General features: G+C 47.8%; 1 protein-coding gene and 1 long non-coding RNA gene across 4 annotated transcripts in view; one reads left to right on the plus strand and one right to left on the minus strand.

Annotated features, from left to right (window-relative positions):
* Window positions 1-21: 21 nt before the first annotated feature.
* LOC116553719 lies at window positions 22-15,390 on the plus strand. Of its 3 annotated transcripts, none has more exons than XR_004269878.1 (4): window positions 22-110; window positions 10,072-10,201; window positions 12,904-13,104; window positions 13,655-15,390. It is a non-coding gene; the product is annotated as an uncharacterized LOC116553719 (long non-coding RNA). The 3 variants fall into 3 exon arrangements; XR_004269877.1 differs by having other exon boundaries at window positions 62-771; XR_004269879.1 differs by having other exon boundaries at window positions 62-616.
* Window positions 3,250-15,396, minus strand: part of TLL2 (tolloid like 2) — a 148,747-nt gene continuing 136,600 nt past the window's right edge. Inside the window, exons 19-21 of the mRNA XM_032281152.1 lie at window positions 12,942-13,155; window positions 8,665-8,915; window positions 3,250-6,835 (exon numbers count right to left, since the gene is read on the minus strand). Coding sequence (XP_032137043.1) covers window positions 6,701-6,835; window positions 8,665-8,915; window positions 12,942-13,155 — 600 coding nt within the window. The 3' untranslated portion in view covers window positions 3,250-6,700. The remainder of the gene's footprint in view (window positions 6,836-8,664; window positions 8,916-12,941; window positions 13,156-15,396) is intronic.

A 15,396-nucleotide genomic window follows, 5' to 3' on the forward strand; every position in this document is an offset into this window, starting at 1 on the left:
TCCAGGATGCCTGGAGGAGGCGTGGGGGCCCATTCTGCTGCAGGAGTCGCACTGCTGCGGGCTCCAGTTACTGCAAGGTACTGCACTCACTGGACAACAAGCTCCCTGGTGTGAGTTTGACCTCACCCCCTCTCTGTTTTTGCATTTTGGGTGGGAAGCTCTCTAGACCTGGAGGAAGCCATGGACATGGGCTGCTTTGTGACTTATGATTTCTCTGTTAGGGATTTGCCTCTTTAAAATGGTGAGTGAGTTGCCAGTAAAACAACAGGATTAAATCAATAGTTTGGCCATTGAAATGAAAACCACTGTGAGAGGAGCAAACAGGAGTGTAAGGAGAGAGCGACTCAAGAGACAGAGGAGGCCGTGGCTTTAGATGACTCTGGGAGATGGTACTGAAGCTGTGCATGAAAGATGAGAAGCGGGCAGACATGTGAAGGGTTGAGGAAGCAGAGTCCCAGGCAGCAGCCACGGCAAGGGCTAACCTTTGCAAGCTTGGTGCACTCACAGAACCGGAAGGAGGCCGGTTGGCTGGAGCAACGTAAACCAGGGAGTGACCCCAGAAGGGGCTAAGGATGGAGTGAGTTTGAGCCCTTTTGATGTGCCATGGGAGGGCATGGTAAGATTTTCATCCTTAAAGCCTTTCCCAAGGGTTTTTCAGTGGGAGACGCATGATCTAATTGCTGGTGACCAAGACTGCTGGGGCTTCTCTGTGGAGCCAGGACTACAGGGGAAGAGAGTGGAAGCAGGTGGTGGCTGGTGAGTGAAGTCCAGGTGAGCGATGAAGGTGGCTGCTGTAGGATGAGAGCAGTGAATGAGTGTGTGACTTACTGCAGAGGTGGAGCCAGTGGGATTTGATGATGAAAAAAATATGGAGCAGGGGAGGGGCGAGAAGACGAGGGAAAGAGAAGAATAGCGCCAACTCCTGGGTTTGGGGCTTGACTAACAAAAATGGAGACACTATTGGCTTAGGCAGGTAATACTGGAGAAACAGATCACCCTTATACCTGGGTAGCCTAGGGGCTGTCCAAGTGGAGGTGCCAAGCAAGCAATTGGATAAAGGGAGTCTGGGCTGAAGATGTCCATTTGGGAGAAGCCGGCCTGTGGATGAGCAGGTAGACAAGGCAGAGGGCCAGGACAGAGCCCAGGGGTTCACAGACATTTAACAGCCTGGAAGAAGTGGTGTTGCCAGCAGGGAGAGCTGAGTGAGGCAGGAAAGTCAGAGAAATTTGGGGATCAGGAAAGAAATTTGATTCAAGAAGGGAAGTGGATGTTGCTTAATTGTATTAGCTGCTGCTGAGAGGTAGCCTCTGAAGAGGTCAGAGGAGCCTTCTGATTCCCAGCTGGTGACCTTAACAAGAGCAGTTTAGTGGCACAGTGGAGACCAGATTGCCTTTAATCAGGTGGGTTTTCCATCCTGGTTGCACACCTGAATCGCCTAAGTGGTGGTGGGGGGGATGGTTATAAAAACTCTTGATGACTGGGCCCTGCCCCCAGAGACTCTGAGTTAATTGATCAGAGTTGGGCAGGGGCATCCCCAGGGGGGTGCTAATGAGCAGTGAGGGGTGACAGCTGGTGTTCTAATCTGTTCTTAGACTGTACACCCCACCTCCCAATACTATTACATGGGGGACTGGGATTTCAGTACACGAATTTTGTGGGTATACGAATATTGTTACAGTGGCCTTGGTCTAATTTTCAGAAATCTTTATATAAAATATTAGTAATAAGGTGGGGATAACGTGAAATTTTAGAACAAAAAAAACTTAGTCATTTTCCTATCTACAAATGTTACATGTGAGAGTCATTACTTCTGCCTACCAATGTTGCTAGTTTGCCTTATTCTTGTCATGAAGTTAAGGATAGCCATGTGACTTGCTGTGATCAATGAATTGAGTAGAAGGAATATGTCACTTCCAGGCAGTTTTAAGAGCCAGTGTGTCATGTGTCACCCTTTTTTTTCCCTGTATTATAAAATCCAGCAATGTTCTGATGCTGCTGCTCCATCAGCCTGGTCCTGACCAAGGATGATATGGAAGAGTTTTCAGATGACCAGAAATGAACCTGTCGTGTAGACAAGAAATAACTCTTTCTTATGTAAAGCCCCTGAAATTTGGGGATAGTTGTTGTTGCAGCACAAGCTAGCCTGTGCTGACTGATATACCAGCATTCACACCCTTGCACCACTGGGACTCATTGTTAGGTCTAGAAGATAAACGCTGCTGAAGATTTATAGCTTTCTTTTTTCCTTCCTTCCTTCCTGCTTTCCTTCCTCCCTTCTTTTGTTTCTTTTTCTCTCTTTCTCTTTCTTCTCTTTCTTTCCCTATCACCTATCCATCTACCTATATCATCTATTTGTCATCTATCAATCATCTATCATCTCTATGTAATTGGTGACTGCAAATGGGCAGAGAAGTCATAAAATCTTCAGACTATGTATAACACAAAACTGCATATGTTAAAGAAAGTTGCATTGAGAACAATCTGAGTGCTTCTAAAAACACAGTTGTATAGTTACTCTTCTATAATATAACCCACAAAACTCTAAACATACCCCCAAAGCCTCTTCATCTAATCAACCTGAAGAGGGTGTCCTTTATCAGATGAAGTCCCTGTCTTTGTGTTAGAAATGACCCTGTATCAGTCAGGATCCTTGCAGGAGACAAGTAATGTATACTCAATTTACTACATTTGAAAAGGATTTATTAAAATGACTACCTATAAATGTCCCCCTTAGGGGAAGTGCAGTACCCCAGGGTTAGACAAGTAGGGTGTCATTACCACCCCTAAACCTGAAGTGGCAAGTGGAAGGAGGGACTTCCAGGGCCCCCAGCAGGGGGTTCACCTACTGGGAGCCATGACCTGTAGTTGCGGTGTCAGATGTCCTTAGACACATGTCCAGATAGAGGAGGGTGGTGATGGCAGCTGAGGGGTAAATGGAAGATGTCTCCCACATCTGGATGGTTTCAGCAGCAGACATCTTCACAACAATTAGGTGGTCAAATTTTCAGCTTGTTTTGGTGTAAGAAAGGGAACAAACTTGAAAGCCATCTTTAGCTTTGCTCATGACTTTCTGGGTCCATAAGTGAACTCTGTGCTGGAACTAGGCACGTGGGTATTCACCGGAAAGTGGAAGGCTGTAGAGAAGGGCCCCCTTTTAGTATTCTCTCTCAAGCTCTTGTGATATTGGAGAAAATTATCACCAAGAGGATCCATTTGGTCTGAATTAGCAATACAAACCCAAGACACATCAATAAACCCACATTCTTTAATGAAACCATCCTTTCTAGGTAGAGACATGTTAGGTGCTCTCCACTTTCTCTTTGAAACTGACATCATTTCATGAAACATAAAGTTACACAAAATTAAAAATACTGATATGTTTACATATAACACTTTAAACAGTTTTCCTTTTTAAAAAGAAAACTTTTAGGCATTTGGAATTGCTGTTCAGAAGTTCAGTCTACAAAAGAAACTTTAAAAACATCTGCTGAAGCCAAGGGAACATTCATTCACAAATGGAATGCTAACAGTACCAATCTGAAAGTTACCCAATGGACCCAATCAATAGAAAATCCCAAAGTGAATTTGCTAGTTAGCAGGATTTTACGAATTATTTAAACCAGCTGAGCAATTTGTGAGTAATATGAAACTTTACAGCAGGAGTGTCCAATCTTGTGGTTTCCCTGGGCCACATGGGAAGAAGAATTGTCTTGAGCCAAAAAATACACTAACACTAATGATAGCTGATGAGCCTTAAAAAAAAATCACGAAAAGAAACTTACAATATTTCAAAAAAGTTAACGAATTTGTGTCGGGCCACATTCAAAACCGACCTGGGCCATGGGTTGAACAAGCTTGCTTTAGAGAGAAATTGTAAAATAGAAATAGAGGGGAAACTTCATCTTAGAGGTATTTACCCTACATATTTACCTTAGTGGAAAATAGAGGGAACAGTGAGTCAACGAACAGCCTCTCTTTCTCTGATTGAAGACATTCCGCTGGCTGAAGTTGATTCCAGGCCTTTTCCTGCCCTGCAATCCAGCTTTAGCTTTTGCTAGACCAGTTTACTGCAGAACTGAGCCAGGCTGGAAACCCAGACCCCCAAATTCTTCATCAGCCTGTTTGTCCTAAGACAATTCTCTGAACTGAAACTATTCTTGCAGCTCAGTGTCATTCCCAAAGCTTGGCACCCAATTTAAGCACAAAGCAGGCTGCAGTGGCACCTTCTACCTCTGTTTGCTTCTGGGGATGTTTGCAGGCCGGTCACTGAGCAATTGCAAACACCAAGGCAGAGAGGCCTGGGTCTTTCTGCTGAATGGACTCTCTCTTGTGAAGCCAGCCTCGAGGTTCTTCGCAAGAACCTGTGTCATGCCCAAGTCCTCACAAGTGTGGGCTTCCAGAGAAGCGGCCCAGCTAGCCCTGGCTGAATCAGGGCTTGTCTTTTCTGCAGATACGTCACACTGGAGGCCTAAATAAAGGTTTTTCATAAGGGTCCCATTGTTGCAAATTGGCCATATGGTGACAATCATTGAAGCTGTGTTTTTGAAAATGTTCATACAAAAGAGATAAGAAGTATCATTGTTTCGCCATCTTGCTGTGAAGCACCGACTCTGTTTCTGACTCCCTCCCACTCTTCTATGAAATGGGTTAATCTTGCTTAGACTTCTAAAGCTTGAAACTACAAAACTTTTATTTCCTTGGACAAAGAACCTTAACAGCCATCTTAAGTATCCCAGTTCCATTTTCAACTCTGATAGACAAGATGAGACCAAATAAAACCACAGAACATACAAAAATTAGAGAAATGGAATCTACACTAACAGGCAGATGGGATTGGAGCCAGAAGGTCAGCTGCTCCATTTGCCATATCAAAGCGCACGCTGGGCAGGGTCTGCCATATGCACAATATAAGAGTGTCGGCTGAACCTCAGTCCAGGGCCAAGAAAGGCCAAAACAGAACTTGGTGAGAAGAGAGGCGGGAAACGGAGAGCCAATCTTGCAGGACCCACAGTAAAGCGAAGGCAGGGGGTTGGCGTTTTCCACACTGCATTGATTAAGGCTTTGACAGCTGATCTTTTACATACATACATATATACAGACATATATTAATAATAATACTTTTTTTTCTGTTTTAAGGAAAAAATATTCCCATGCATTTCTTTGACTTTTCTTTGTATCATTCTAGTTTTTGCTCCCAGCAATCATTTTAATGAGACAGAGTCCTCTGGTGGCATATTCTGATCTGTGAAAAATATAACCTTTTACCTTTTACAAATACTTTGTCTAAAATGATGCTGATTCATTCCAAAGGAATTCTGGTGCATGGGAGCGATCTTGGCTCTAACCAAAAACACGCGTGTGCCGCCCTGTGTTCCACACCAACCAAACAGGACTTATAGTTATGTAAACATTATTTAAAAATTATTCCAACATAAATACTCTTTTAAAGCTAACATACCACAGCTTTTAGCTCATAATGCCCATAGATGCCTTAATGAAATGCCATTCAAAACTACCTCACTGTTTAAATTATACCTTGAGGTACTACAATTATGTAAACATCCGCTACACTTCTCTAGAACAAGTGCCAAGTGTTGTGAATTCTGATTGCAAGTTGGTGATTGAATACTAGTTAATCTAAGCAATGTTACCAATGCACTCTTTAACCTGGTTGGCTACAGGAAGCTAGTCACTGATTGACTTATTCCACAAGGCGATGATTTTTACATAACTTATAATTAACCAGTCTTCAGCAGTGTTCACCCCACGAGGGACCTGAATTGGTCCCTCGTAAGATGTCTTTGCACAGTTTGCAAATGCAGTTTGAACTGGATGTCAGAGTCCCAGTGTGCCACGGGAAGTTCCTCCAAAGCTAAAAGAAGAAATGTTCTTCAAAGCCCATGGAATTCCAAGCACAGGTGGAGTCTTCTCAAAGTCAATGAATGAAAAACTATCAGGACGAGCCACAATATTGTCTTCTCAGCAGACAGCACTCTTGCCAGCAAATGTTCTGCTGTCTTCATAATGGATGCCTCAGCCCCCACTGTAATTAGGGATGGGGGGAACCAAAGGGACAAGGAGAGCCAATGACTCAGAGAAATGGCCTGTGGTCTCCTAACTTCATGACAATGATTCTCATACTCGAAACTCCCTCTGTGAACACTGCTCAGTGTGGTGCCTTTTTAAGTCCTGACATCCATATTTTCAGGTTTCTTGGTTGCCATGTCCCTGGCAGAAAGAAAGAAAACAATTCCAGCCAAAGCTGTGAGTCACACATTAGTCATGGCCAAGCTTTCATCTCTTATGCCCAATATAGACAGAAGACAGCCTGGCACCTTTGCAAGCAAGTCCAGATTAGAGGAACGACCAACCTCAAGGTTGGCCTTTTGCCACATGGGAGCAAGGGACAGGGAGAATGGGCATGTACAAGCATAGCTTGAATGGTCAGAGACTTCAACCGTAATTTTCTTTAACAGTTCATGAGTGAAAACATTGCAGCCAAAATCAAAAGAACATTTTCTCTCCACCTTGTTGGCCAAACTTACATGTACTTTCATTCAAATATATACCTCCATGACTGGATTCTGAGTGTTTGTTTGAGAATAATACTGTACACTGTTTTAGGGCTGATTTTCAAGGTGCTATTGTTGTAAAACGAAAACAAAACACTCTCAATGCCTGTCTTTCAGGAACATCAGCATTATTTCTTCATGTGCAGGGCATCCTGGAACTTGGTGCTGGTGTATCTGGCATGAAAGCCTTTCTTGCTGATGGTGTCATCTGTGTGGAATCGAATCATCAGGGAATCTCCTGCGGAGTAGATTTCTTCCAATGGCTGAGGAGAGGAGAAAGGAAAACGAGAAGGAGTTTAGCTGTGATTACAGTTGAAAATGAGGAGGATGGGACCAGATCTTACACAAGCACACAGGATGCGTCCCTGCTACCAGAGACTCTGAAGGGCATCAAAACAAGCTCCTTTAAAAAAAAAAAAAAAAAAAAAAAAAAGCATTGCAAATTATTCTGCTCCAGAGAATTTTGTGGGCCCTGCTCATCCAAAGAGGATCCCAGGTGCATAGCTCATATCAAATCTATTATTTATTAAGTACACAGGTCAGTCAGGTGCTGCTCTAGGAACGTCCAGACCTTGTGTAAACTTTACAGCAACCTCATAAGGCAGGTACTAGCCCCATCTTTCACTTCAGGAAACTGAGACTCAAGTTCTCACAGGTAGGCAGGACCCACACACTTGGTCAAGTGCCACTTTGTCATTCTTCCTTTGTTAGAGGCTGAAAGAAGATGAAGGGAATTACTCAACTATAAATGCCAATTTCAGGTTCTGTTTAGCACAAGGAGCGCTGGTCACTCCAAAATGATGTGATATCAGTCCAGCCAATAGCAAAGACGCTTAAGTGACTAGGCCTGGAGGCAACAGAAAGGAGAGGGCTGGGGCCCAGCATGGGCAGTGTCCAGTGTGGGGCAGCCAGGCAGTGGCCAGGATCCTGTACTGGCCAGGGCACACATTCCCACCCAGCACCAGCTACATGCCAACCCCTATGTCAGGTGCTGAGAAACAGCAAACACAACAGGCTCACTGAAAAAGACAGTAATGAGAAAACTGATAATGACCTTGAGCACAACCATCGTGTATGTAGTGAGTAAGTGATTTGTAATTTTCATAGGCATTTGGTTTTGCTTGAGGAGGGAAATGTGAATATTAGGAATATATAAAAACATAATTAAATATATATATATTTTGAGACAGAGTTTTGCTTTTGTCACCCAGGCTGGAGTGCAATGGTGTGATCTCCACTCACTGCAACCTCTACCTCCCAGGTTCAAGCGATTCTCCTGCCTCAGCCTCCCGGGTAGCTGGGATTACAGGCATGCACCACCACGACACCCGACTAATCTTTGTATTTTTAGTAGAAACGGGGTTTTACCATGTTGGCCAGGCTGGTCTTGAACTCCTGACCTCAAGTGATCCACCTGTCTCGGCCTCCCAAAATGCTGGGAGCCACCATGCCTGGCCCATAATTAAATATTTTTAAAGCCTGAAGGCCAAATAAAAATGGAGGGGAGAGGCCAGCCATGGTGGCTCATGCCTGTAATCCCAGCACTTTGGGAGGCCGAGGCAGGTGGATCACTTGAGGTCAGGAGTTCAAGACCACCCTGGCCAACATGGTGAAACCCTGTCTCTACTGAAAATATAAAAATTGGCTGGGCGTGGTGATGCACACCTATAATCCCAGCTTCTTGGGAGGCTGAGGCAGGAGAATTGCATGAACTCAGGAGGCAAAGGTTGCAGTGAGCCAAGATCCAGCTGGGTTGACAGAGCAAGACTGTCTGTAAAAAAAAAAAAAAAAAAAAAAAAAAGCAGGGGAGAGGAAAAGCCTTTGTAAAAACGGAGAAAGTCCCAAAAGGAAAAGTGCTCATCCGTGGCTGGCATCAGTAGTAAGAGGCCTTCAAGGACTGGTCCCTGGCTGCCTCCTGACCTCCTCTCTGGCAGTTCTCCTGCTCCCCGCTCCGCTCCCACAGAACGAGCCTCCTGGCCATTGCTCCTAAGTGGCGGGGGTTTCCAGGCAGGAAACCCGGCTATGTCTGACTCCACAACTCAGGCTGTGAATCGTCACACTCTGCCCCGGCCCCAGCGTCTCTGGGACTTACTCCAGAGCCACAGAAGCGGCCGAGCCTGGGCGCTGAGCTGTCGTAGCCGTCGTAGGCTTCCATGTAGTCGTAGCCGCAGTCGGCCTCCTCCTCAACCTCAAAGGTCTGGAATGTCAGCTCCACGCCGTAGCCGTCCTCCGCCACGATCAGCCAGTCGCAGTGGGCCTGGCTCGGGTAGTTGTTGTCCCCAAACTGGGCGTGGGAATAGAGCTCTTTGGTCTGCACTTCGGCTTTCAGTCTGCCCCCGCACTCTGGAGCAGAGAGAAGTGAGATGTCCCCTCAGCACAGGACACCCTCGTGCCTCCCGCCTGCGTGCACTCAGCTTTCCCTACAGAGCCTGGGGTGGGCCTGGCAGGCGAGGCCAGGCAGTCTCATCACCCCATTTGATGGAGGGGTACACAGAAGCCCCTGGCTCCCCCAGGTCAGGGCTCCCTCGTAGATGCAAGTGGCCCTTATAACACTGTGGCTCACACCTGTATTCCCAGCACTTTGGGAGGCCAAGGCAAGCAGATCACCTGAGGTCAGGAGTTCGAGAACAGCCTGACCAACATGGAGAAACCCCGTCTCTACTAAAAATACAAAATGAGCAGGGAGTGGTGGCAGGCACCTGTAATCCCAGCTACTTGGGAGGCTGAGGCAGGAGAATCACTTGAACCTCGGAGGCAGAGGTTGAGGTGAGCCAAAATTGTGCCATTGCACTCCAGGCAACAAGAGAGAAACTCTGTCTCAAAAACCAACAACAACAAAAAAGTGGCCCTTACAAACCAAGGTTTTTTTAAAAAAAAAGTGGCCCTTATATGTCTCCTGTTCCCAGCTTGAGAATACATGATCACGCCATTGAAAAGAGTTAGCTGCTTTTTGCTTTTTCCAGTTATGGAGGCATGGAGCCAGTGGATGGTCTTGAACTCCTGATCTCAAGTGATCCACCTGTCTCAGCCTCCCAAAGTGCTGGGAGCCACCATGCCTGGCCCATAATTAAATATTTTTAAAGCCTGAAGGCCAAATAAAAATGGAGGGGAGAGCCCAGCCATGGTGGCTCATGCCTGTAATCCCAGCACTTTGGGAGGCCGAGGCAGGTGGATCACTTGAGGTCAGGAGTTCAAGACCACCCTGGCCAACATGGTGAAACCCTGTCTTTACTGAAAATATAAAAATTGGCTGGGCGTAGTGGTGCACACCTATAATCCCAGCTTCTTGGGAGGCTGAGGCAGGAGAATTGCATGAACTCAGGAGGCAGAGGTTGCAGTGAGCCGAGATCCAGCCTGGGTGACAGACCAGTCCGCCTGACTGGTCGCTGGGGTGTGGGTGGGTCTATTTGCCACTTTATTCCCTGAAGTGCTGGAGGCCTCTGAGAAGGGTTCACACTCTCCTGACTGACTGGCTGTAATTTGTCATTTCTGCCAACAGAGGGCGATAAAAGCACATCAGAACGGCGGGTGAGCTCTCAACCCAGGAAACCTCAGCTCTTACTTGACTGGTTCTTTCAGTTGAGAGCATGGACTGTAGGCCAACTTTGAGGTCCCTGTGGGTGTCACAGGTGAGCTGCACCTCAGACTCTGGGCTTGTATTCTGTAGCCTTTGTTTCTGGGTTTGTTATCACACAGTAACTCTGCTTGGCCTTGGTCCTATACATAGTACCTTGTGTCTTGGACATGTAAGTAAGTCCACATAAAATAAAATGGACATTGGCTGGGCACGGTGGCTCACGCCTGTAATCCCAGCACTTTGGGAGGCCGAGGTGGGTGGATCACTTGAGGTCAGGAGTTTGCGACCAGCCTGGCCAACATGGTGAAACACTGTCTCTACTAAAAAGACAAAATAAGCCGGGTGTGGTGGTGGGCGCCTGTAATCCCAGCTGCTCAGGAGGCTGAGGCAGGAGAATTGCTTGCACCTGGGAGATGGAGTTTGCAGTGAACTGAGATTGTGCCACTGCACTCCAGCCTGGGCCACAGAGTAAAACTCCATCTCAAAAAAAAGAAAAAAAAAGTAAATAAATAAATAAATAAATAAAATAAAATAAAAAAGATAGATAAGACCTGTCTAGATGAGCAAGCACCAGAAATTCTGGAGGCAAATCCCTGCACAACTCCTCCCCTCCCCAGTGTGCTCCATGCCCCCGAGGGGCCCAGGCAAAAGCTGTTGTAGATTCTGTAGGTCCTGGGTCCCGCTGGAGCTTCACACCCCGCCTGGCCCCAGTCCTGTCTGACTGCCCATTCTTAGTCCTATGTTGACTCTGGCTTAGAATGTCTTCCAGGTCTAACCCGTCTTTGGGAAATTTCAAGTTCCTTAGAGCTGGGTGGTCATGAAATGAGCACAGAGCAGGGCAGAACACCTCCCATCCATCCCACCAGACCCCCCAACCCTCCCCACGTGCCTGGGCCCCGGGAGCAGACCCCTGGCCTGCATCGATGACGCCTGCATCGATGACGCCTGCAGCCTCTGCTGCAGGTTCACCCGTGGGGAGCACCAGCAGATGAGAGGAGGGGAGGGAGGAGAGAGGTCAGGGCATTCAGTCCCCTGATTGTCACAGCTTTTCTTCCACTTGGGCCACAGCTGCAGTCGGAGGCTCTCTGCATCCCTCTCTGTCTCCAGCTTCCAGGAACTCTCCCTCCTCTCATCCTGGGCCTGGGGTTGCAGTTCCTAGCCTTGCAGCTCCTAGCTCTGGTGGCTTCACTGTCCTGCAGTGTCCCAGTCCCTGCTGTCCCCTTGTAACATGTCCCTTCATTAACTTCTCCTCAAATAATGACTCTGAATGTGCCCCCATTTCCTGCCAGGACCCTGGCACCTGTGTTCTTCCTGGTCTCTATCTGCAGGGACGACATCACTAGTTAACAGCTTTTAAACTTCCCTGGGGGAGGCTAGAACTGCTCAGGGAGTTTGAGAGGGTTCCACAAACCATGCAGTGTTTTCTGGTGTGCAGGGCCAGACTGAACTGCCTTCGGATGCTGGCTACTGTATTGTTTGACCTGATTTATATTTTCTGTTACTGAAAAAAAAAATGCGGATAGGAACTGTTAAAAGGATCACAGGGTCCCATGATCGTGATCTCAGAGTCAGCATTACAGAAGCAGAGTGGGCTTTGGGTGGCCACCAGCTCTGACAAAGGACACAATTGTACATCAGGATCAAAGGGTCAGATTGGCTTCCGTGGGCACTAATCCCAGGTGGTAACATTTTAATGGCTAAAGAGCAGAGCCAAATTTCTTACTGACATTCTTCTGCTTAACGAAGTAGATAATATAAGTTATAAGCACATACACTGCCCACCAAAGGACCCAATAGCAATATTTACATTTTGAGTGGAGAAAAAATCTTGGGGAACAGAAACATTTTCACTTTCCAGAACTGGTCCTTAGAGGAATAAAGGGCTGCCTTCACCATTACACAACTTTTGGACTTTACAGATCAACAAAATACCCAGGCTGGAGCGCAGTGGTGTGATAAAACTTACTGCAGCTTTGAATTCCCAGACTCCAACGATTCTCCTGCTTCAGCCTCCCGGGCAGCTGCGACCACCACACCTCACTATATTGTCTAGTTTTTATTTTATAGAGGTGGAGTCTCATCATCTTGTCCTAGCAGGTCTTGAACTCCTGGGCTCAAGCAATCTTCCCCACTCAGCCTCCCAAAGCTCTAGGATTTTATGTGTGAGCCAGTGTGACCAGCCTAAATACATTTTTAAAAGAGAGGAAAAAAGGGGAAAAAAAAAAAGGAGGAAGGAAAAGAATGGGGCACTAACAAAGGGTCGTCCATTTCAAATTGTGTCAATTAAAGACAGTGAAAGAAAACAGCTCTTTTCCCTGTGGTTGCTGATGCTTCATTTTTTTATTTTTTTTTTTTAAAGATAGAATCTCACTCTGTCATCCAGGCTGGAGTGCAGTGGCACAATCTCAGCTCACTGCAATCTCTGCCTCCAGGGTTCAAGCAATTCTCCTGCCTCAGCCTCCTAAGTAGCTGGAATTACAGGCACCCACCACCACACCCAGCTAATTTTGTATCTGTAGTAGAGACAGGGTTTCACCATGTTGCCCAGGCTGGTCTCGAGCTCCTGACCTCAGCTGATCCGCCTGCCTTGGCCTCCCAAGGTGCTGGGATTATAGATATGAGCCGCCGTGCCCAGCTTGATGCTTCATTTTAATAGGACATTTTATCACACACCTTCCTCCCCTCACTCTTCCCCGGTCAGAATTAAAGGCAGTCCTTGTCCTGCCTTCACCATCTCTCTGTCTCCTGTCCAAGTGCTCATCAGCTGGAAGGCCGCGGCCCACCCCAGGTACCTGTGCTGTGCACTGCCTGGAAGCCTTTCCTCTGCACTGAGGCATCCGAATAAAACCTGAGAAACAGACTACTGCCCGAAGCCACCAAGGGATCTGGTTTCTTGCTGCCGCAGAAACGGCCCAGGATGGGGGCCAGGATGTTGGGCCCGTCGTACATTTCCAGGTGGTCATAGGCACATTCCTGGTGCTGCTCGATCTCAAACTCATTAAAGGTCTGGGGACAGAAGAGCAGAAAGTAAGGCCAGGGCCTGGCATTCAGCTGAGGTGGGGGCCTCCTCTCCAGTTCTGGGAGAGGAAGGAGCGAGGGAGTGCATGCAGACCTCCGGCTGGCTGTGCCCAGGGGTGTGTGGCCATGATGATGCTTGGGGACATCTGTAGAGAGGCTCTCAACTTCCGCCTTGCTTTTGGTCCAGCAAGTGGCCCTACGAGGTAGTTACATGAGCTATTGCTACGATGACCACACTGCAGATGAGAGAGTAGGGGTTCAGAGAGTTTAAATGCTTGACATTTTGACAGCTAGTAAGTGACAGAGCCAGGCTTTCCACAGCCCAAATCTGTCTTCCTTCCATCCCATCACACAGCTCTTCTCTCACTTAGGGCTAAGAGCCAGCAGGGCTGAGTGCCCACTCTGTGTCAGCAGCTGTTTTAAATGCTTTACAAGTATTGCCTCATTTAATCTTTACAACCCTGTGATGTGCCTAATCACTTTACAGATGAGGAAATGGAGATTCAGAGCTGTCAGATGACTTGCCCAAGGTCACACACTGGCAGAGTTGGGCCATGATCTGGCGCTCTGACGTCAGAGACGCTGCTGTTGACCTGCGCACTCTGCTGCATCATCCTTCAGTACCAGTGACACAGGTGAGACTGCATGAGGCGCACACTGCTCCAGGCAGCATCCTCATGGTGGCTGACACTGTTTATTCCATGCCAAGCATTTACGGGCATTTCCTCACTTTCTTCTGGTGATGCTGTGAAGGAAGAGCTATTATTTCCAACATGCAGAAGGGGAAAGTGAGTCTTAGAGAAGCCGGCTGGCCTGCCCAAGCTCACACAGCTGGAGACAGATGAAACTGAATTTGACCCCAGCCAGACTTCTCCAGCCCCCACTGCTATCCGTCACCAGGTTATCCTGCCTCACTTCTCCCTGTTCCCCCTAAGGACTGTCCCCTAGCACTGGCCAGGGGAGCCCCACCATTCCAGGCTTTTCAGCCCTGAATGCAGGCTTCTCAGGTACTGGGTAGGTGGCTGACTGATGGCAGCCCCAGCGTCAAGGGAGATGGGAAAGGTGAGCGGGGACTGTGTTAGATGAAGACTTGGACCAAATGACAGAGCAGGGAGAAGGACATTAGTTAGGGGGTCGCAATTTGAAAGAGCAAGGCCAGCCTGGCAGTGCGGAGATGGAGGTTGGGAGGGGGACACAGGACCACCACGGCAATGCAGGCTTTCAGAAGGATGACTCTGACACACTACCGCACTTGGGCAGAGCTCTCCTGCCTGTGAAATAGGGAGCGCTGGGGCCAGGGTGGTGGGTAGAGACGCGGGGCAGGGGAGCAGTGGCACCAGGACGGCCATGCAGTGGGAGGGAGCCTTAGGCCAACAGGGAGGGAGCTCCCTGGAGGCCCATGGGGCGCCCTGTCACCATCCCCATGCAGTGAACACCACCAGCTTCCTTGAGAAATATTCAACTCACATTCTATGGTAGCAAAAAGAGCGCAATCAATATATCCACCAACCATTTCCCAAGGAAACGCCTTTTGGAAACTACCACGTTTGTGTACGAGCCTCAGGCAAGCCCTTCCCGTGTGCGTTTGCGCGCTCCCAACGCCAGAGGGCGCCTCCCCCGCGGTCCTCGGGGCTCTGCGTTGCCATCGCGAACATTTCCCAGCAGATGGCGGTCTTGGAGAAGCAGTGCCTTTCCCTAAGGCGCTCTCCAGCGCATCCTCACCCAGATTCAAGGCTGACCCTGGACAGCTTCTCTTAGCACAGCGGCAGTTTCCCCAGCATGTGAGCACTCTGTGGTCAGGGGCCCTGTCTTCACCCATCGACGCCTTGGGGGCCCATTCGCCTCTTCTGCTTCTAACTCATGGCTCTCACCAATAAACATCCTGCAAGTCCCTGCGCCCTAGTCCATTGACCATGGCTTCCCCCTCTCCGTTCTCCTTCACTGTCCCTAACTTATCTGTCCATAGTTCAGAGGGCTAATCCTACTCACCTCTACAGTCAGAAAACCCCACTTAAAAAAATGCCCGTCTGCCGGAAGTACAATACATTCTCCAACTGGCAAAAGGGTTTCTTTATTCTCCAAAATGTGGGAGTCCCTGGAGGCTGAGAAATGAGACTCCTAGGAGATTCAACTCTCCTTTGAAATAACTGAGCTTGGTGTGCACACCACACGCCATATATGTGAAAAAGACTTTAAATAAAGGCTTGGGGGAAACTTTTTAAAATTATC

Source organism: Sapajus apella, unplaced genomic scaffold (genome assembly GCF_009761245.1).
Source record: "Sapajus apella isolate SASKATOON/1434 unplaced genomic scaffold, GSC_monkey_1.0 scaffold13, whole genome shotgun sequence".
Taxonomy (NCBI): domain Eukaryota; kingdom Metazoa; phylum Chordata; class Mammalia; order Primates; family Cebidae; genus Sapajus; species Sapajus apella.